The 21,573-nt window shown below is 54.5% G+C and overlaps 4 protein-coding genes across 4 annotated transcripts; 2 read left to right on the top strand and 2 right to left on the bottom strand.

The window, feature by feature from the left end:
• Nucleotides 1-282: 282 nt before the first annotated feature.
• VOLCADRAFT_116903 (uncharacterized protein) lies at nt 283-6,187 on the top strand (the record flags this gene model as incomplete). Its single annotated transcript, XM_002948587.1, has 13 exons — nt 283-357; nt 499-561; nt 613-667; nt 1,343-1,430; nt 2,087-2,286; nt 2,636-2,766; nt 2,827-2,880; nt 3,253-3,408; nt 3,661-3,826; nt 4,357-4,604; nt 4,973-5,396; nt 5,638-5,778; nt 6,051-6,187. 13 exons carry the CDS (start codon nt 283-285, stop codon nt 6,185-6,187), a joined length of 1,938 nt encoding a protein of 645 aa, XP_002948633.1.
• A 2,102-nt stretch (nt 6,188-8,289) lies between these two features.
• On the bottom strand, nt 8,290-9,980 carry VOLCADRAFT_88928 (uncharacterized protein; the record flags this gene model as incomplete). Its single annotated transcript, XM_002948457.1, has 3 exons — nt 8,290-8,367; nt 8,613-8,694; nt 9,577-9,980. 3 exons carry the CDS (start codon nt 9,978-9,980, stop codon nt 8,290-8,292), a joined length of 564 nt encoding a protein of 187 aa, XP_002948503.1.
• An 817-nt stretch (nt 9,981-10,797) lies between these two features.
• Nucleotides 10,798-11,602, bottom strand: VOLCADRAFT_88927 (uncharacterized protein; the record flags this gene model as incomplete). The annotated part of the gene is made up of 3 exons (XM_002948456.1): nt 10,798-10,964; nt 11,157-11,268; nt 11,564-11,602. 3 exons carry the CDS (start codon nt 11,600-11,602, stop codon nt 10,798-10,800), a joined length of 318 nt encoding a protein of 105 aa, XP_002948502.1.
• Nucleotides 11,603-16,050: 4,448 nt separating this feature from the next.
• VOLCADRAFT_103959 (uncharacterized protein) lies at nt 16,051-17,092 on the top strand (the record flags this gene model as incomplete). The annotated part of the gene is made up of 2 exons (XM_002948586.1): nt 16,051-16,408; nt 16,730-17,092. Exons 1-2 carry the CDS (start codon nt 16,181-16,183, stop codon nt 17,090-17,092), a joined length of 591 nt encoding a protein of 196 aa, XP_002948632.1. The 5' UTR covers nt 16,051-16,180.
• Nucleotides 17,093-21,573: the final 4,481 nt, after the last annotated feature.

Below are 21,573 nucleotides of genomic sequence, written 5' to 3'. Positions count from 1 at the left end.
CCGCTACATGAGTACAACACGCATGTACAATTTGTAACTATAGTTATTCTCAAAAAAGTTTTTAGTCGCTCAATAACAACGCTCTGCATTTCAGCTGTCTAACGGTTGAATCCAGATTCAACAGATTGTTGGTAAACACTACACAGCATACGGGGCGAACCTAAAAGATTAGGAAGCATGTTATCGCATGTTGTCATTTGCTGGGTTGACTTTCTAGCGCCTATTGACAGCCCTGCCCTGCCCAGGCCACCCGTTGTTATTTTTGCGAACAACCACAGTCTTATGCGGAACGCCTTTGAGCTTCTAGCTTCTGGTGCAAAGGGCAAGGGCAGCTCTAAGACGCCGGCTGGCAGCAAGGTTTGTCTGAACCAATTCTCGTCTCTGCACTGAAGGTCTCACTGCTTCGCCAATACAGCAATCTAAATTCAAACCTGTGGAAGTCAATGCCCGCATTGTCATCACGGACCAGAGCTGCATCCTTGGTCCACCTGCCCGCAGAGCTCATACGCCACATGTCCGCTATGCCAGCGCACCGTGCCGCTGAGCTTTGCGGACGCCCATGTCAGCGTCTGCCTTGCCACTCCGCGGCCACCGCCGCGGTCCTCCTCTCAGCAGGATCACCCCAGCGGCTCCTCACCATCACCCGGCCTGGGCGCTTCGACGCCACGTGCGCAGTTGCAGGCCCCCCAGCAACTGACCCCCCATCCAGCGGCTTCGCACGCACCTTTAGCTGCCATAAAAACACCGCAACAGGGCCCACCCCAGCAGCAGCAGCAACAACCAAAACAACTCTTGGAAGGCAAGCAGGAGGGGATGTTGGTCCTGTGTGACCGGGCAGCGTCAGGCGCAGGGCTTTCGGCGGACGCCCAGCCAACCGCTAACGGACCCGAGGAAGCGATTACGGCGACTCCAACGCCCGCGCCAACACCCGTAATAGCATCACCACATGCACTTAAACCGGTACCAGGGACAGCAACCCACCTAACGCAGTCAGCAGCAGCACAGCCAGCAACAGCACGGCAATGCCGAGGAGACCCAACCCAGCAGCTGGTCATGCAAGTTCCGCCTGAACCCAGCTTTGGTCCTAGCTCCAGTCAAGGACAGGGTGCCCGTCCCGGTCAGGCTGCCGGAACGACCAGCGCCTTCGACATCATGCGCCAGGCGAGTCGTGTGTCTAGCTGCACCGCCAGCCCCACAGCGGCTTCACCGCCTTACCTCGCCGCGCCTTGGAGTGGCTTTTCGTTCCGTGCCAAGTACGGCTTTATTCCTCTTCAGGCTGTTGGGAAAGAATGTCATCAGCTCGCCCCCGATCCTCCTGGCCTTCCCACATGCCTACCCGCAGAGCCAGATGCGCGCAGCATCCCGCCGCCACACTTTCTTCCTGGAGCGCACCCCGGGGGGCCGCTGGCTGGGACACTGGTGGTCAAAAGGTGCGACTAGTTACCCTGCTCGGCCCTCCCTGACCTACAGCCCGCCCCGAGGCAGAAACTGACGTGTGACGGTGCTGATACCTGCCTGGCTATGGAAAGGTTGGAGGCAGCCTGCCTATCTCGCAGTACGATGGTCCGCGCCAGGAGAGCAGGCGCCAGGCAGCCGGGGACGGGGCTGGGGTATATATGTATGCATGTATGTATGTATGTATGTATGTATGGGTAACGGAGTGAAGGTTAGGTCGGTAGGGGCAGCATCCACCGACCGCAGCGCCTGTGAGGGATTTGCGATACGGGTCAGCCTCGAAACCATGTATTATCCTGTAGCCAGCTGGGCTTTGGAAGGAGGGTGACGGAAGAGAGGCGCCCAAGTGCGTGCGATGTGGGTTGGGGTTGCGGCCGGAGGGTGCGATGCCTAGCGGTAGCAGCTCGCCCCTTAGGACGTGGGTATCGGAGTGAGGCTGTGAACCGCTGTGTCTGTTCACTTGCGAAGCCCGCAGCTCGCAAATGGAAGAGGAGGGTGACCCGGGCCCGCCCTGACGGAGCCGTGGCCGTACACCTCCCACCGTCCGCATCCCCTCGGACCGACACCACAATCCTCATGCCAAGACGTGAGCACAATGGTTTTGACTTGACCCGCCCGCCCTGCCTCCTAGGACAGGCTGCGTGACGGCCGCACAGCAGAGGCTGGTGGGCAGCAGCTGCTGGTCGGTTACCCTGACGGTGGGCCTGGGGCCCCGGGTGGCGGCCGTCGCTAGCGGTGGCGGCGGCGATGGGGGGAGTAACGGCAAGGAGACGGTGGTGCTGCTGACCAACGTGCCACCCGGCGACGGTGGAGAAATCAGCTGGAGCTCAGGTAGGGAACTAGGGGCTGTGCGCGCGATTGACTCACCCCCTGGCATAAGCAGCCGGAGCCGGTCCCGTGTGTGGTTGATGGGTTGACGTCTCATCAGTGTGGCGTTGGTAGAGCAACACGGCTGGGGTAGCGCTCACGGTGCTTGTTTGGAGGGAATGGTTTTAACATAACCACATAGCCACATAGCCACCGACACCTGCGCGATACGGCCACACTATTGCGGCGACTTCGACGCACCCGACCTGGCCATGGCATCCACATTAATATACACCGGCTCTGACTGCGCTGGCTATACGCATTAGCTCCCACGGCGCCGCTGGCGCCGCCCGCCCGCTCCCGTCGGCTGCAGGCGGCTTGCCCAGCAATGACCTGCCGCCGGAGGGCCGCTGGCGGGGCGGCCCCTCCGTGCTGAAGAGCGCCCTGCAGAAAGCGGTGCGGCTGGGACGTGGTAGCTGCGCTGTGCGCACGGCGCTGCACCTGGTGAAGGAGGATGGCGGAGTGGCACATCTGCTGCGGCGGCTGTCGGTGGTGTGCGTGGAGGACGCAATCTTGCATCCGGGGCTGCCGCTGGTGGTGTGGCTTATGGCTGCGCAGGTGGGTAGCTGACTATGACTAGAGCCGCGGCTAACTGTAGCTAGGTGCGGCTAACTGCAGCTATGTGGGGCCGTGCGTGGGGCTCGGTGGATGTGCGGTTTGCCTTATCCCAGGTTCATAAGCTGCACATCTGAACCTCAGTAGCCGCGGTTGTAGCTTTCCAACACCAACCAAACGCTTACCTGTAGAAGCACGACATGGCAGACTGGTGGTTTACAAGTTTGGGCAGATTCAAGGGCTTTATGTTAGACAGCTGGCGGTGCTTCAAGTCATAATTTCCACCCATGGCCTTACACGCAAGTGCGTTTCCATGCGTTTGCCGGCCTCTGGCGACGTCGCCGCCGTCTCTATGGGTTCTGTGCCTCCCCGCAGGCCAAGGGCTTCGTCCTGGGCCGCGCTCACGGGGATGCGCTGCTGCCGCTGGTTTATCAGCTGGCCATGGTTCAAGTGCGCGACGGCCTGCCTGATGACCCGTGGGACAGTGGCGACCCGGCCGCCATGGGTTCCTCTGCAGGCACTGCACTCCAGGTCCGTGCCTCGCGTCAGACATACGGCAATCACGAACTCCGCTTTCTGTTGCCCGCGTTCCAGCTAGGTGATGTCTGTGTGTTTGGGAGGGAAGCGTACCGCTGTGATATCACAGTTTAGGGGCCGTCAGAGAATGGGGGTCCATGACATACAGACGCAGCCATCGCTTTTATGCAAATATGGCGTCGAACTCGCCTTCACGCTGATTGTAGATGCCGTGGCCATTCTTCGAATATATGTTTGCCTTTGCAGGGCCCCGCGACGTTGCAGCAGGTGGACGAGATGGCTTTACCCGCACTGGAGAGCTGTCTCGTCAAGTGTCTGCTGTTCCGTGCCAGCTATGGCGGTATGGGCGGTGATGTGCGCATGATGCGGGCCTTCGCGGGGTACTGGGCGGCACGGTTCAAGAGCTCGGCAGGTGCGTGGGCTGAGAATTGTTGACTTAGATGCGACGGAGCGAAGCGATCGGGCCATGGCAGCCGGTCTCCCCGCTTCCCGTCTCCACCATTCTAAGCACGGTTAGCAAGCACGCCAGAGTCAGAGCCACGAGAAGACGGTTAAGGGAGACAGGAGCACAGAACCTGTGTTTTGGGTTAGGAGTCGTTTGAATGAACGAATGAATGAGGGGTGGCTGTCCAGGTCAGGGGACGCAGCCCGCGCTGCATCATCCTCGTGCATCATCCTACGAGTTCAAGCCCACATGTTGCAACGAACTTTCACTCGGAAACATCGCTGTCCAATCTTCCGCTTGCAGCTCAGCAGGTTGTGTCTCCTCCCCCATGTTTGTACAAAGTCGGCTCCCGAGAAACATTGTCCTTGCGCCCTTTACAGCATCTTAAACGTTATCTTCTGTCCATCTACGATGGTGATGGAAAAAAGTAGTGGTAGTCAGTACAGGTCGCTCCCTCTTATCCTCTCTCTTTCCCCTTTTCAACGGACCGTGCATAGCCCAACCGCCGCCTCCGCCCGGGCAGCCGGAGGGGCCACCCTCGCGATCCACAATCGGCCCGCCATCGGCGGGCCTGTCCGAAACACGGCCGGCGCCATTGGACAATGCCGTTGGCGAGGGCTCGGAGGTTCGCGGCAACGCCCATATGACACAGGAGCCTGCAGCACTGGCCATGGCGGGCTGTTCATCGCAAGCCACGCCTGGGGACGTGCGTGTCCCTGATACCTACTTCGCGACCAGGCTCCAGGTGAGAAAGGCCTGGTGAACTGGAACCAGTCCCAGGGCATTTGCTCCATCGCCGGGTGCGAACGTGTGGCTGGGAGACAAGAACCCGTTCTTTCGCGCAGCGAAATTGTGCAAAATGCTTCTGCTGCTGCAACCCTGCGCTCATTGCTACCTACCTACCATTCCCTCTGCAACCCGCATTGCTAGCTGCCATTTGCATCTTTCAGCAAATCACAGACCTTAAGGGACCAAGGCTCCCGCTACGAAAAGTGCAATGTGGTCGTCCTGTTGACCCACATATCTACTGGGCGTTCTGTGCTCGGGTCTGTATGGCAGGGGCACGTTATCCTCCCTTACGGCCCCGCTCCCGAATCCTCTTCCAACCCTCAGGCGGAGGACGCCCCACCCAGCTGCACCGTCTTTGTACCCGCGTCACAATTGCTGAAGGAGGCCGTCAGCGAGCAGTGCGCCCTGCGTAGGCTTGCAGCTGTAGCGGCAGCACGGCCAATCTCGCCGGCAGCAGCACCACCACCACCACCACCACCACCGCAACCCTCACCAGCATCGTGCACCTCGTCCGCTGACGGGATCTTTCCGTCGTATACACAGACATCCTTAACACAGCAGCAATATCAGCCAGCAGCCGGCGACGAGGTGGTTCGGCCGAGGTGGCACGGTGTTGGCCAGGGTGATTGCATGGTGCACGCAGATGCGGCAGTCTTGGCAAGCGACTCCACCAGTGGTGGCAAGGGCGTTGACAGCAGCGACCAGCTCAGCCCCTGGTTAGCCTTCCTCTGCAACCTGTATGACCAAGGTACACACCTGCACGCCCTGCACGCCCGAACTTCCAGTCCATTAACGTATCATCCACTTTGACTTCTTTAGCAAAAGGAAATCGGGTAGGCAGGCAGCAACCCATTAGGTATGTCTTGCCTTCCTCCGTCGCTCTGGCCGTAACGGGGTATAATGCAGCACCCGCGTCCGTGCCCATGCCTGTATTCTTCAACCCGCTGTGATGTGCCCCCGCTGTACGGCGGTAGTTACCGTGCCTGCAGTGCTGGCGACGGTCGCCTCCGTGGGCCCTATGCGCCGCTCTGATGTACCGCTATCTGCCGTGGACTTCCATGTGTCCGACGTGATCACGCGGCTGATGGAGCGGCCCGAGCTGCAGGCCCTGGCGCCGGGCGCTGATAGCGGTGGCGGAGGAGGGCACACTACACCCGAGGACGTGGAGGAGTCACTCAAGTCAGCCATGTGGGTAGGGTCATTGCGTGCACTGCCAGAGGTGACCTTGTCAGCAGGTCCCAAGGCGATCCCTTCCTTGAAGAGCACTCTAATACCTATCTGCTGTGCAGGTGGCTTTTCCGGAGCAGCAAGAACCCGAAGGCCTGGGTGCACCGGCTCAGCCCCTGCTGCCAGCGTGTGGTGGCTGCTGGCGTAGGATGTGCTGACGCCTCCGCCTGTCCAGAGCACCGCAGCCTTGAAGCGCAGCTGACGCGGGAGGACGCCGCGCGGCGGAGATTGGAGGTGCTGTGGACCGCAGCTGCGCCGTGGGCGGACCGCTTCTCCGTTAGCTTCATCGCACGGCGTTTCGGGCCGCCCTAGTCCCGTAAGTCCCGGAGCCCTCCATCCTGGATCTGAAAAGTGAAGAAGGAGCTTGACTACCCTATGCGCACTTGACCCAGACGAATAAATCACCGGGTAGCGGACTCGAAAGGGACAAACGGGAACCTGAAAGCTTACGGAGTAAAACAATCATGCGGTGTGTGTGTGTATGAGTGTGTGACAGCAGCGGCTTGCGCTTACACATAACTGTAGGATAAGGCTAGGCCCTGCCTTAGGCCCGATGCAAGAAAGCACAGGAGGACGCGGGGCCGGGCATAAGGCGCACAACCTCCAAGATGTAAGAGGTGACAACGTCAGGTATAGGAGTTTAGGTTGTGGACTCATGTGTGTGCATGTCGTTGACGCTGCTGGCGATGATGCTGGCTGTTCCCACGTTTTTCTGATTGGCGTTCGGACCCACCATGCAGCGGCTGTGGTGCGGGCTGGAATCCATACTGGCCTTCCCAGGACTGGGCTCTAGGACGCTTGTGTACTCAACAAGGCACCCATAGTCAGACATAGCCGCACAGGTTGGATACCGCAGGATGAATCCCAAGCAACATCAGCGCATTATATGGCAGCTATGTGACCTCTCGTTTAGCAAATCGGCACTGTTGGAGGTTGCCATTACCCAGCTGGGACAGGGGACCGGAAATCCATGTCAACGGCACTAGTAGTTCCTGGTCCATCCGTGATAGACTCTGAGAGCTATCGCGATGGCTGTCTGATGACACCATGCATTGGGAGCAAGGTGCGCGTTATCCTGGGTCCATCTCTCGGGCCTTGTATATGGCCTCATATGGCCTCATGTGAAATAGGAACTCGGCATACACCGCACGCCGCTGCTGGGTTCATGGCAGCTCGGCACTCGACCACCCTGCTCTAACGCTCTAGGAAATGAAATTGGATGGGTCTTGAGTAGCGCGCAGCAAAGGATACGACATGTGTGCCTCAGCTTGCACGTCTCAAAAGCAACGAGGTGATGTGTTTTGAGCGTGAGGGAATACGGGACAGTGGAAGGTGTTGTTGATTGATTGTCACATGGGAGCATAAAGTATGCCATTCAAGATGTAAACAAGCCGAACACTCATAGACGTGATACCTCGGCACCCTAAGATTTAAAAAAAGATAAAAAAAGATGCACTAAGGAAAGCGGATGAACACTCAAAACTCGAAACCAAGCACGCTTTAGCAGATATCAGAGAACGTACAGGGTATGACCACAAAACATGAATATAATGAACCAGCGGTATGCGAGCTCGGCCTGCAGGATGTTGGACGGCGGCCTATCCAGTGCAGGGAATAACGAGATGCCTAACATGTGGCGGCAGGGTATTGCACAACCACAACAGTATTATGTGGCCAGCAACGTAATGCATGATCACACCTTGTCCTTATTAAGCAGCAGCAGCCCTACCGGCTGCGCTCGTCCAACAAGCATGCGCGCTGCCCAGGCGTGCAAGCGTCTGTTGGTTACACTGCGATTATTCCCACTGTTTGGGAAGGACGGCACCCTTAGGGGTAAGGCAACCTCGCGCTGCCCCAGAAACGCACGCATACATATGTATAAACACAAAGTTTTTGCACAAACGCTAACATTTGCACACTCTTAAAGCTGTGCAGTACAGTTCAGCGCATTGCCGATCCTTTCTGGCGTTTGTAACGTGAGCAGTTCAGTGCAGCAGCGTACAACCCCGTACCGCCCGCTCATTAACTTGTATTACCCTGCAATGTTCGGATCCCTTCTGTCACTGATGCACACGTTAAGAGCAGCACTGGCGGCCATGAACAGCCAGTAGTCATGACTGCCTTGGAGATCGCGGCTGTGGCCTGTGCAAGCGAATACTGCCTGTCAGACATAATTCGAGTCTTGTCCTCTAGGTCAACACACCTGTCAGGTTCTGGTCAGGTTCGGAGCTCGGCGTCGTGCAAGATAGCAACCGCCTTGCTGTAAGCCACCGTTACCTGCCCAGGTCGATAGGCTCATAATGCTCAGTAACTGTAAAATCCTTAGCGACTGCGTGAAGAGCTACAACCGCCTAAGTGGGCACAAGCTGCTTGTCCAGGCCACCCTCGCAGCATCCTGATGGTGACCCTCCTCTCTAGACGTTGGCCAGCCGTGCATCCAGCGCTCTTTGAGCCTCCTCTGCCAGCTCGTCTCGCCCAAAATCCGTGAGCAACTGCCCAAGCGAGAGCACGTGGGAGGGGAATCCGTAACCAAATGAAATGAATGAGCACAGGGAAAGACAGGGAAGGGAGAAGGTGAGCTGAGAGTCCGCGTGATTGCCTGTTTGAACAGGGCAGTTACATGTGGTTCGTTGAATTCAATGCGAAGTGTGAAACCAAGCCTCACCCCTACCGCCCTCCCTCACATGCACAGGGTGAGACCTTGGCCCTCCTGCCCGCGTCTGTCGTATGGCCGTACCTGAACCAGGGACTTCAGCTTTAGCGTATTGGTAATCTTTTGGATGCGCTTCCGCATGGCCTCGTCCGACAAGGTGCGCAGCCTGTGGCAGCACATGGAGGGGATGGTGGATCAGGGGGACGTTCGGTCTAGGACAGACCCACGGGCCGCACACACTGGTAGTTGCATTGCCAGTTGCATAGGGCCATCCTCGTAGTTGTCTTGCCACCACCGTACATTGGATTATAACAAGCCTAGTCATCAAGTGTAACCCGTTTCATTGGGCCATTTACTCATTTCAATACCATGCCACTCCTTTTCCAAAGTTCCATTGCTGGCACACACGAACTCCTCTTCTTCTATTTTCCTGACAAAGCGTCTGCCTCGTTAAAGTGAAGCGGTTTTGTTGGAGCAGGGAATGCAAGAGTTGTGCGGCCTTGCCTGTGAAGGTTGTGGGCGTCGAATTTTGATGCATCGCCGCCGCCTTGGGTTCCTGCCTCGCGTGGCTTGCGTGCTGGCAGCGTGGTGCCTGGCACCCCATATGGCCGCTCCTCTGTATTAGACCTGGTAGCGAGGAGAGCAGCAGGATGAACCAGAGAGAAACGCCGGGTATGGGGGGTTCCATTTGCACCAACCTTTCTACCGGTGACCCAAAACACAAAGCAAAGCAACTTCATCCGACTGTCAATAAGAAGAGCTATCTCTTGTTTGACGACATGGGCTCGCGGCCGTTGTGATTGGTGTTTGCTGTGTTTCCGGCGGCCTGATTACGCCGTGTTCATGATCGGCCCAACGGCAGACAAGCCAGGCCCCGTGCAGTATGGTTCAAGGTCCAAGGGTAGAGATGCGAAGGGGGACACAACTACCATCGTCAGTTCCAGGGGCAAGCAGCTGGTGAACGCGAAAGGTTGCATCTACCCACTCGTCCCAGGAAGCGCTTTGCCGTGGACCACTTGCTGGCATGTAACTCCCGCCAACTCAATACCTGTGGAAGAGGGGCTTAAGCAGCGGAGGAAGCTCGGGTTCTTCCCCCTTGGTACGCAGCGATCGCCGAAGCACGCGTTCCTCGCCCGTAGTGCTGTTGCTGTCGCGTTTCCGTTTCTTCGACACAGCAATTTTCTTTACCTCAGCTGCGGCGATGACGGTCGACTTTATAGAATGAAGCATAGGAACCAAGCCAAGGTCTTGCAATATCTTTTCGTTGCGCTGCATGCGTTCCAGGCGCTCCCGGTCCAGGTCAACGGGCTGCAGCGCGACATGGTCACCGGCTGCAGGCGGTTTGCTAAGATTGGGCCTATCCCCTTTGTCTTTGTGCGTCTTGGAAGCAATGACCTCATCACAGTTTTCCTTATTCCTGTTGGCCGACTTGCGACCGTTCCCTTGGGGCATAATGCGTCTAGCCTGCAAATTACGTTTGGAGTACTTGTCGAATACACTTGTAATAATATCCTCCCAAACTCGTAACTGTCGAGTTGTTTTAATGCCACGTTTTGAATTGCAAGCTTCTTGAGCTTGTACGGCTCAAGAGGCTCATGATAGCGCTGTTCGTTTTGGACATGATCACATGAGATCTGTATCAGCATATAAGTAAAGAAACAGGGTACGCATTGTTTTATTGGTTTAAGTACTTCTGAACTGTTTTATTATAGGCCAACGTTGCTGCACAGCCATGCATGACTTGCATGGACTGAATTTATCACGTCAGATAGCCAACACTTTCACTTAGTGACTAGTCTCAATTCTCACTTTTCGCTATAGCTTCCATGCAGTCCTGGACCTGTACCTAACTACTAAATCGACAACCGCCAACCGCAAGTTCAGACTGCATGACATCCCTCGGACTTGCTTTAACTTCTTTATCGTGGCCGTTTTTAACTTTGTTAAGTGGATTGGATGCGATAAGTGATTGCGGAGTTACACGAACAACCTAATAGGCCAGCAACTATGAATTCATGTAAATCAAGCAATACAGTCCCATGATAACAGCAAGTCCATCGCCTCTTGTACCAACTCAACAGGCGATCGGATGAGTACATAAGATTTCTCCGAACCAATGTCGGAATAGAATATGCACAGGACACATTTAACAGCATGACAGACAAGCTAATGTCGTATTTTGCTTGACCAGCAGGTACGGACGCAAGTCCTCATGTTGCGAACTGATCTGCAAATACGTAAAGGAGTCTCCTTTTCCCTAGTGGCATCCTTAAGCCTGCGAGCTAGGCGTCGGCTGTGAGCCCGCCTGTGCCGTGTCCCCGGAATCCTTCTGAAAGCTGACGCACTCGCCAGGCTGGCTGCCGCCGCCGCATGTCGGCTCGTTATCAGGATCCGTGCTCAATTCCGGCGGTGGGCCCTGGCTAGGAATGGTGGTTCCTGCGAAACAGGGGCCTATTTTAAGAACACAACGACAGTTGGCGAGTTGGCAATCCTTCAACAACCCACATCCCGGTTGGCTTAGCAGCATCAACCATCAGCACACCAAGGAGAGAAAACAGGGCCTAAAAAAGGCCCTGTTTCCTTAACCCAAAAGAAACTACCAGCCCAGTCCTCTGCACCCGCGCTCACCCATTTCTGTGGCCTTGGCCTCCGCCTCGGGGTTCTCCAGCCCTGCGAGCGGATTGGTGGGGTCCATGTTGCCGCCGCCAAGGACCTTGGGCTCATCAGTGGGCTGTTGAACCTGCCAGGAAGAGTGGAGTAGCGGAGAGCAGGTTCAAAGGGTCAGCTTTAATAGGAAACGATCGATGGAGAGCGACGGAGCAGTGCCCCATTCGTCGTTGCAACGGAATTAAGAAAGGAGACTTGATGAGAAAGGAGACTGAACGGCTGCATCAGGTTTTCCGATTTCACACACATAGGGAGAAGGTCGTGCAGCAGGACGAAGGATCAGCGGCGATCAGCGAGACCGCAACTTTAAACGCGACAGACGGGACTGAGATACAGCGGAAGGAAGCCACAACCGATATCGACCGCACCTCGTGCTGTGAAGCGCTGGGCTCTTGTGCTTGCGACATCTTAGCTGCTTCGCTTGCTGGCCTTTCTTCAGAATATAAAAGGGAGGACGTGTTCTGCTTAGTGCTTTCGGCTTGTGTTGAAACTGTGGATTCAGTCACAGCGCGACTACTAGTGGATGCTTGGCTATGATAGACGTGAAGGAACTATATCACACCTAAAAGGGTTCCGCTTGTGACTGTACGCTGCGTATTGCCCTTTGGACATCGGGCCCTCCTGGGCGGCTGTCCGCACAAATCTCGAAAAGGCTTTTGTGCACTCCTCATGACAATCTTGTAGGTATATCCCTAGCTTTCACACTCCTCGTGAAGATACACTAGAGCAGCTGCACCCTGTCCTGCTGGGACATTTTGCCTTTTGCTCTACCGGTGAATCATTTTGCAAAGTTCCAGCCTTCCTTGACCTCCGTCGCATTCCATTGCAGCACCGCCTCCCCTCTTCCTTACTCTTTGTCCGCGCCCTCCGCACATCCAACAACATGCCTACCACCCCCGAGGAGCGAAACGAGATGGCCCAGGCAAGTGCAGCTCATAACCAGCTCATAACCAGCTCATAGCAAAAGCTCAATTTTCGAATGCGCATAAATCTGTTAGTCCTAAAAAAATAACTGTGACTGCTATTTGTGGTTTGGGTTTGGGGGCTTTTGAGGGTCCAAATTTGGGGTCCAAATTTGACTTTGGCATAACGTGGCCTTTGACCCGTGGGTCGGTGCCAATGCGCCTGTGCAAACTATCTCACGCTCGTCCTCCCCTTCCTGCACCCAATCGCTCGCTCGCACTTGTACACCACGTGCATCACCATAGAAGCTGTTTGGTAAAAACTTTGATGAGTGCGACTCTATGGAGGTGAGATGGGAGGTTGGCCATGGGTCTTGACTGGCGGTTGGCGGTTATACATTTCAGTTGTTAGGTAAAGGTCCAGTACTGCATGGAAGCTACAGCAGAAACTGTGAAATGAAACTGGCCACTAACTATTAAACAAAACAATGGCTGTCTGATCTCGTAATTTTTGGGATCTCGATACTAATTGTGAAAAGGCCCCTCGCGAGATGCTGATCGAACGCTTCATGCTTATCTGGAGTTGATGTGTGTGCCGTCCTATGTACCAGCTACTACATTTTTGCGATGATCGTTAATGATTTGCTTTTTAACTCCAGCTTCAATTGCCGTTTCGGAATTCCCTGCCTGGAGAATACCTTCGCGTTAAGACCATAGTTGAGTCTGTCCCGTACCGTCCCTGTACCGCATCATGTATGGATCCACCTCTTATGAATGCCTGCTCCGGGGCAAACGAAACGGGTGCGCATGGACGGGTGGTCGTCACCTGCCGCCGCGCGTTACGATGCTACAGCGTGTCAGGGTAAGGAACTATAGATAAAGGTGTGGATAGGTGTGGATAGGTGTGGATAGGTGTGGATAGGTGTGGATAGGTGTGGATAGGTGTGGATAGATGTGGATAGATGTGGATAGGATAGATGTGGATAGGATAGATGTGGATAGGATAGATGTGGATAGATGTGGATAGATGTGGATAGATGGCGTGCATAGTAGGCGTGCATAGTAGGTGTGGGTACAGTATTGCCACGATACATTTGCGACAGCTTTTTAGCAAGGGCTTGAAAATGGTATATTTGAAAATTATTTGGTGTCATGCGTTTTTGGTGAAGACCGCGACAAGTTACTGCAGAGTTGTGGTACAGATTTGATGGCCCTCCAGGGACCGTCCGCGCGCGTCTCTGCCCGCAACGGCCCGCACGGCTCTTTAAAAAAGGGCTGCAGCTATAAATCGATTTGACCGAGTGTTCGGTGTACCGCACATTCGTGAGGAACAATTTGGTGACGACAATTTTCCATGCCTTGGGGCGTTTTCTACTGACACAAAATTTCTGAACTCCACCAATTGCAAGTCTCACCATTACATCATGGTAGTACGGCAGCAGGTGTTCGTTGCCACGTCAGGCTCCCGCACCGTCATGCCACAACCCCGCCTGTTGCCTGTCTCCTCCCTCCCAGCTTTCCGTCCTCCTGTCGATCCTCGTGCTGCAGGTTGGCGGCCATTTGGGCGGTGGTCGCATCCAGGAGATGGCGGGCAAGGTGGACGAGGCCTCGCACAAGGCCGTGGGCGGAGGAGAGGAGGGCACCGGGAAGGAGGACAGGAGCAGTGGAGAGGAGGGTGGAGAGGAACGCAGCTCCTGAAGAATAGGGCAGGCAGCTTGCGATGTGCCTCTGCTGGACGCTGAAAGAGAAAATAAAAAGCCGAATGTCGAGAATATTCCATAAAAAGGATAATTTTGGCGTTTGAGAATGCATGACTCTCCTTCGTTGCACTATGTTGCTTTTCCTGGTAAACACAGAACAGTTGCTACCTAGCTTACGGCGACTACGCTAAACAGCGTCTTGATGCCCAGTGGCGCGTACCGTCATTTTGGAACGCAGTGGTGGACTGTCCTAAGTCATTCACTGCTTTTGGCTATCGAATATGATTTGGTGTTGGCTGGAGGCGGAAAACGCCAACTTTACAGGAGTTATAAGAGAGTGGCGCGGCAAAGCTCTGGTTCGCGGCTCGTGCGCATAACCAGGAAAATTGGATCGTGCGAAAATCTTTTTTGCTGTTGGCGCTGCGACAAGTGCGCTGGTAGGCTTAACAAAGGCATAACTTCATCATAAAGGTGCATGTGAGGCAGCGTCCAGCCTGCCGAGATGCATGTAATCAATTTGGACGTGCGAGCTGCGAAGTTGGAAGTATGGCATCATATAAATTTTCGACGTGGGGTCAAAGAATAGCAAGCAGCAGGTTACTTTTGCTTCCGCAACCTTGCTTAGGCTTGCGGGCGGCGGTCTGGAAGTATTTACGGCTGCCTACCTGCCACCACGTCAGCGAGTCAGGAAACCAGGGACCTCCGGAGTATGCCACACACGAGAAGGGGAGAGTTGCGGTGTCCACGCACAGCTGTCAATGACATAGCATTGCCACCAAGCATTGCATTGGCAAGGTCGATTCCATCAACCTGACTGGCACTCTGGCGGTCTTCTCTTCAGTATCCACTCGTTCGGCGGCTGTAGGCCTAGTTTCCTGCCGGCGCGCATTTGATGACCCATGGGTCGGTGCCGATGGGAACCGGCACGCAACTTCACTCCTCACCTGAAACTGTTGCTTGACGCGGCTCGTCTGCGGGCTCGGTCTAAAGTTGTAGCGCGGTAGCTGATGTGGTCAAAACCTTGTTTTACACGGTGATCACTATGCGACAGGGACGACGCATCTAGAGGGATAGTCGATTATAAGTGCCTCCAGCTCGGTTTACTTAACACTGCTGTAATTAACTAAAACCTGTTCATATTTGCTGACTAAGAATCTTAGTTGGCCGGCGGCTTGCCACTACTGCTGGTCGAGTTCGCCATTCGAATGCCGCACTGCTACGGAAGTCCATATACTTGCGTATGGCATGGGGCTTTATCTGTGTAAAGCTGGCACCTGCATCCCTGGTTCGTCCCTGTTCAATCGATCGAGAGTAATTCCTGTTTGTATTACGTTCATCTGAAGATTGCGCCTCCCAGCCGTACTGGGGGATTTAACGGCATGAGGCCCAAGTGGAGTCCTGCAACGACTTAATCAAATCACTTGTCTGAATCGATATCTTTCGATACCACCTTTTTGTGGTTGTGTCATACTAGATAGGCACGGACATGCCCGCTGAACGCGTCTTAAATTATGTTAAGGTTCTTTAAGTGTCTGCCAGCCTATATGGGCCCGGGCCCGGGGATGCGGTGATTGTCCTGATGAACTACTCGAACAATCCTCTCAGCTACGGCTTGGTGAAAGGTGCAGCAGGTTGCAGCCACTGTTCCCAACCCGGTTGCTCCAGAACTGTTTCTTTGAAACCACTTCACTTGTAACAGTAGTAGTCATACGATAGGACGGCAGGAGTTCTTCAGAAGTAATAATTAGTTAGTTATAACCGTATTAACGGCTGACTGGTCGTATTGAACATTCCCTGCCATGCACTCGTGCCTTTACATAATGCGTTACATGTGTGCTGAGAGGGTTAGCGGCTTTCTTTCCCCCAAGTTGGTGCTTTGGACGGCGGCAATCGAATTGATTCCCCCAAGCGCGCGAGTATATCGCTGCGCATGGCCGGATGCGCTGAACTGCAGCCTCCTAAATCAAGCTGCTACTGAGAGCAGCTGAGCACAATGAAGCATAGGTTTCGCAATATGTTGGATATCCGGCTGTCCAAGAATTTGGACTTGGTCGCCAACTGAATTGCATTCTCAAAAGCCAACGTCTGCAATGCTGTATAAGTATTGTTTAAAGGAGGATCTATTCGTTTTAAAGGGCAGAAGTCACGGCAAAAATTCAATGGGATGGTGGTAGTTCCGTTCAGGAATTCCGCGGTAGTTCCGGCTGTTTTAGATAATAAGTTTTATATCTATAAGGAATTTTGAGACGTTACTGCATTATGACCATCAAAGTATGTATCCTGGACGCATAGCGAGTTGAACCTGCAAGGCGGAAGCCGCGGTGAAGGGACACCAACCTGGTGTTTTCATCTGTTGGATACCTGTTAGAGACTAATTGTTAGAATGGACGGTCCTCTTCGGCGTTCTATCACTACGGCGCCTGTGAGGCGTAGCGTCTCGGAGATACAGTCCAGTCCAGTGGTGGACAACACCGACTGGGCTCAGGCCGAGCTTTCTAGCTATTTCAAGCAACACCCTGAGAAGCTATCATTTCAACTTGATCGTATTATGGACAAGCTCCGAGCGTCAGAAGGGGACATGCAACGTTTCATCGTTGAGCTCGACGTCATGGTAATTACATAACTCCCTACAATTCGTTTGTGAGGAACTAGAATAGGTCCCAAACAGGTTTTGTTTGCTAACCGGTTTTAATGCCAGCAAGAAATTCCCTTCCCCGCGTGTCTTGCAGTTTCCCCACGTTTTTGGCTTGCCATCCCATTCCGTGTTTGCGCTCCGCATGTCCGTACCACCCACGTTGCCTCACCCCTTGCCGACCTCATCAATCCTTGTAAATGTCAAGAAGGAATCCATCATGGTGACCCAATTCCTTCCTAGCTAGGAACGCTACAATCGCCGGACCTCCTCTTCACACACCCACACGCACATGCACAGATCGACGAGCTGAATGCCGACATTGACAAGGAGCGCTGCGGGGTGGCGGGCCGAGACCGCCTCATGCGTGATTATGCGGACGTGACGAACGAGTTCCTGCACTTCTTCCTCGATGGGATCATGGAGGCGATGGAAAACGAACAAGCAGCGGAGGCCTCCGCCACAAAACGCGGCAGCGCAGGAAGTAGCAGAGGCGGCGGCGGCGGCGGCGCCACCTTTCCTGGCAGCATTCTGCCGGCCCCAGCTGCGCGCTCAGGAGCCCTCGTCACAAAAAACATTACCGGCATGCGGCCTCGCAGCAGTGGCAGCAGCGGCAGCTCTAAGGAGCGGTTTACAAATGTGGCGAAGCGTTTGCCGGCGTGAAGCGAAGAGCTGTAAATAGAATGAGCGGAACAAAGGGAAGGTGAGGAAAGGTGCGGAATGAGAGCTGAACTAGTCGTGGTTTTCTTTCACTAGGAATGTGTATGACTGGCGAAACCCAGATCGCCCCGTCAACCCAGTCCTCTTCCTCGCCTCCAGGCAGATAGACAGGGCCTTTGTTACCATGGTCTTATGATGCTTTGTTGCAGTCGACAGGCTGTTTCCGCTGTGCGTCTGGAGAGGATGAGTGGGACAGGGTGGGGGAGGAATGGGGTTATCTCGCACCTTGCATGGCGTGGGAGGAAGCCAGACCCTGCACTGCTTGAGAAACAACTCCCTACCTGCCGGTGGATGGACCCAGTCACGCTTTGACCATTTCATTCCAACCTTTGCCTGTGACCAGACTGTGTGCCGTACCGACACATCGTTGGCATGACGTGGCATGACGTGACTCGTTACTCTGGAAATTTCAGACTCGCGTGCCCTGTACATGCCCCTGGGTCGCTTTTACTTAGCAGCGGGACACTTTGTTACGCATTGCCGCTCTGCATCTGCATCGTGGCGTTTGATAAGGTTAGATTGCCTAGCTGGATGGCTTCGAGGTGTTGAGATTTCAATGCTTCCTCGGGCAGGCACAGAGCTGTGCCTGCCTCAAAGTCGGGTGACGGTAGGTTGCGCCGTTAGCCTGGCTGTTCCATTCACAAGGCAGGTGGCTTGTGATGGTGGTTTTGTACTTGGCATCGGATACGCATGTTGGCACCTGTGGTATCCCATTTGCAGTGATCCTTCAAGCTTGAGATCCGTCATCTGCTAAATATGTCGGTAGGGCTTTGTTGACAAATAAGGCATAGACATCGGCAATGAATGATCATGCGGAATGATAACCTTTGTATTAACAGCAACAAGTTCAGTGCCTTTTGTTTCTTGATTTCTTGGTATTTGTGAAACGGCATTTTTGAGGGGGTAGCGGTACAGTGCACATTTAGCCATGCCGATGACAAGAGTACGGATGGTTAGGGTTTTTCAGATTTGCTTGGATGTAAGGCATGGATTGATGCATCTGTTCAATTGGTTGACAAACACTTGTCGTCATAATGATGGTCCCGTGCCACGGCGATCTTGCGTTTCGTGGCCTGTTTTTTTCCCAAACAGCAACCTACGGCCATCGAAGCCTGTTCTGTATTTGAGATTTTGCGCCTGGGATTTGCGGTCTTGATGGACAACCTGTGAGGTGATTGTGAGCCCCATGTCTAAATGACCCGGCTGTATAGATTTGAATTTGAAACCTACTGCTGCAGTTATTGAGTCTTGAAATGAATTTCCACCAGATGTACATGATGATGATGATATTGTAGAACTACGTTTGTTACGGTCAGTCCTCCCTCTTGAGTGAACTGGTTTCGGTGGCATGCTGGGCAGATTGCACGGAATCTCCAGTCTCCTGCTTTTGGTCTTCTCTCATTCTTGTAACAGAACGACGTGCTAAGGTTTTGCTTGCAATACGCGCTCACGCAACAGCACTGTTACCTTTACAACAGGTTATAGCTCTGCTTGCAAATCGTCGTGGCAACCCGGGATTTGCAAATGTCTGCATGTCGTTTTTTTACCCAAAAAATGTTCCCCGCGAGGACATCACTACCAATCGTGTCTTCGCACAATTGTCAAATTAACATGCATGTTTTTGCACTATTATCAACACATGCCGTCTCTCAACGGGTCGCTACCTAGAAGACCTACCCGCCAGCAAGTGAAGGCCGAGGCTAGCTGCTGGTCCTCATCTTCCCACATCATAGCCTCCCAGGACTGCGCATCTTTTATCCATTCCAGCAATAATCAGTCAACAAAAGCTATCGAATATTTCAAGAATGCATGCTCTGTGTGTAAACTCTTCCTCATCATCGTGGCAAATGCATCTCTCCATGCATCTCCACTTCAGCAACAAGGCGCTCCTTTTGGGTAGTTTGGTCATCAAGGGCTGCCACGCCGGTGAGCAGAGTACAAGAAGCGGTATATCCGCCGTAAACGCTCGGAAACTGTATCCCCCTAAAGCCAATTCCATTCGTTTAGATCCAACAGTTGCAACGGCAACACAAAAACGTGTGAGTGCGCCCATGCATGTAGTACCAGCATCATTTACGCAGCTAGACGTGCTGGTGTGCGCCTATGGGATGCGCACGCCCGTCTGCCGGTCAGAGAGGCTTCCCGAGGCAACGGCACACATCTCCCTGCAAATGTATGTACGTATGTATTTATATGTATATGGTACTTCCTCCATCTTGGCAAAAGAAGGTGATCCATCATACCATTCCTGCACTTGCCGCACCGCCTCCATGCCTACAGCCCAGCCCAGCCACTACTGCCGCTAGTGACTTATCGGCATTAAAGCTGTGTTGGCCTTCTGTGGCGGAATGCCGCACGCACTCCTTGAGCGACACAATTGGTGAGTGCTTGAGGATTTGAACGCCAGTGCCGAATGCCATCCTCAAAACACACACATGAAGTAGTAAAGTGCCCCCCCCTTGATCAGTAAATTTTCCCGCCACCAGGCGGGTGCACCAAACCTCGGATATTGGATGCCAGGCACCATTCAGGACCTCTCTAACGGCTGCCTTTGCCTGATTGCCATCAAAACTGAATCAGCACGCCACCTCACCTCCGCATCCTACCGCATCGTGCTGGGTAGAACATATGTCGCTCATGTACGCTGTAGGACAGCATTATACGGAATGTACGGAATTGTACGGAATGCCCGCCTCTCATTTGCGCCCGCTCCGTAACCCCACCCGCATCCATTCACCGTTGTGTGCATATGCCTGCCGTTTCTGAGGATACTATGAAGAGAGCACACAAGCCACATAGCCCATTAAAAGCACCAGTGGAACCGCAGCCGCGGCATAAGACCCTTGTGCCCGGCTGCAGCCGCCACAAACACAGTACGGCACCAGCGCCCACCACTGCACTGCAACTGCTGCTGCTGCTGACCTAGAGCACTGGCTGTACTGCCAAGCGCGTGTGAATGCAATGCTCCGGCTACTGCCGCTGCTACTGCCGCTGTTGCACCAGCTGAGCTGATGACGCACATGTGGTCCCCAGCTGCAGCAGCAGCAATAGCAGTAGCAGCAGTAGCAGTAGCAGGAGTAGCAGCAGTAGCAATAGCAGTAGCAGGTGTGTACGGCATATAGGGCCCTAGCCCTCCGGGTATCCACTGGTGAGTGCCCTGATCCACACTCGCAGTTAGTTGTTGAGTACGACCCTCTACCAACTATACCCCCCAACTATCTAATCTGACATCGTTCGCCTTTGAGCTTCACACTACCCCCCTTCCACAGCCTAACCCTCCTCGCTCAGACGTGCACTACCTACCTACACGTGCTTCAGACCCGTTCTGGCGCTCTTCCTGGCACCCTCTCCCTCTCCTCTCCTCTCTCTCTCTCTGCCCTACCAGTTCGCCCGCAGCCTCCTCAATCCCAACTCCCCCTTACCCCTTGCATGAATGAATGTCCCTAGGAAGAAACCACCCTACTCCTCCCCGCCCTCACCCTCACTTCCTCACTTCCTCAACACCAATCAGTGAAACACAACCACCAACTGGGAGGCGCTTTTTAACACTCGCGAGGCGCTCTTTGCCCGCGACCCTCATACGCGCGCCTCAGTTTGGCCCAAGTTAAGGTCTCCTACCCCGCAGCGCCCGATGACGACTGTCACATCCTCACCCTTTTCCGCATTAACAGCAACAGCATCATCCTCATCCTCATCCTCATCATCACTATGCGACTTCAGCCTCCCACGCGCACCCAGCCTGCGTGCTGTTGAACGTCTTATCATCCATCCCAACATCCGGAACTCCCCGCAGCTGCCCGCCACGACTAAAGAAACTGCTTCTATACGTCAAACCTCCGGACTTGTTGCCGCGCTTCCGACGGCTCTGGAATGGCGGCCGCGGCCGCGGCTGGCGCCCGCCCTAGGAGCTCCCCCGCCGCCGCGAACAGCCGGTGCGGCGCCGTGTGCGCCCTCGGCGGACGCGGCATCACACCCGCCGCCGCCGCGGGGGGGGCCCACGAAGGGGAGGAGGAGGGCGATGAAGATTGCAGCGACTGGATGGCTGAGCCCGCGAGCTCCTCCACCTCGGGAATGGAAACAGGCGCCTGCGGGTCGTCCAGCATTAGCATTAGCAGTAGCAGTAGCAAGGAACAACAATAGCAGCAGCAATAGCGGTAGCGGTAGCAGCGAGGAAACCGCCGAGGAAGTGAAGCGGACTTCAGTTACCCGCGGGGTCAGCAGCATGAGTGGGGTTGCAGGAGGGGGGAGGAGCGGGAGGCACAGCGAAACCTGAATCCATAACCCCAACTCGCCATACATGTAGTACTTTATAAACAGTATGGGACTTTGAATTCACATATTCATCGTTGCGTATATCTGTGTATACATAGGAGGTAACAAGCCCCGTCACCCTCGGGTTGCCACCTTTCCCTTCGGGGAACCTA

The sequence above is a fragment of the Volvox carteri genome (genome assembly GCF_000143455.1).
Source record: "Volvox carteri f. nagariensis unplaced genomic scaffold VOLCAscaffold_10, whole genome shotgun sequence".
Classification (NCBI taxonomy): domain Eukaryota; kingdom Viridiplantae; phylum Chlorophyta; class Chlorophyceae; order Chlamydomonadales; family Volvocaceae; genus Volvox; species Volvox carteri.
The sequence above is the reverse complement of the archived record's forward strand: the minus strand, read 5'-3'. Positions and strand labels throughout refer to the sequence as shown.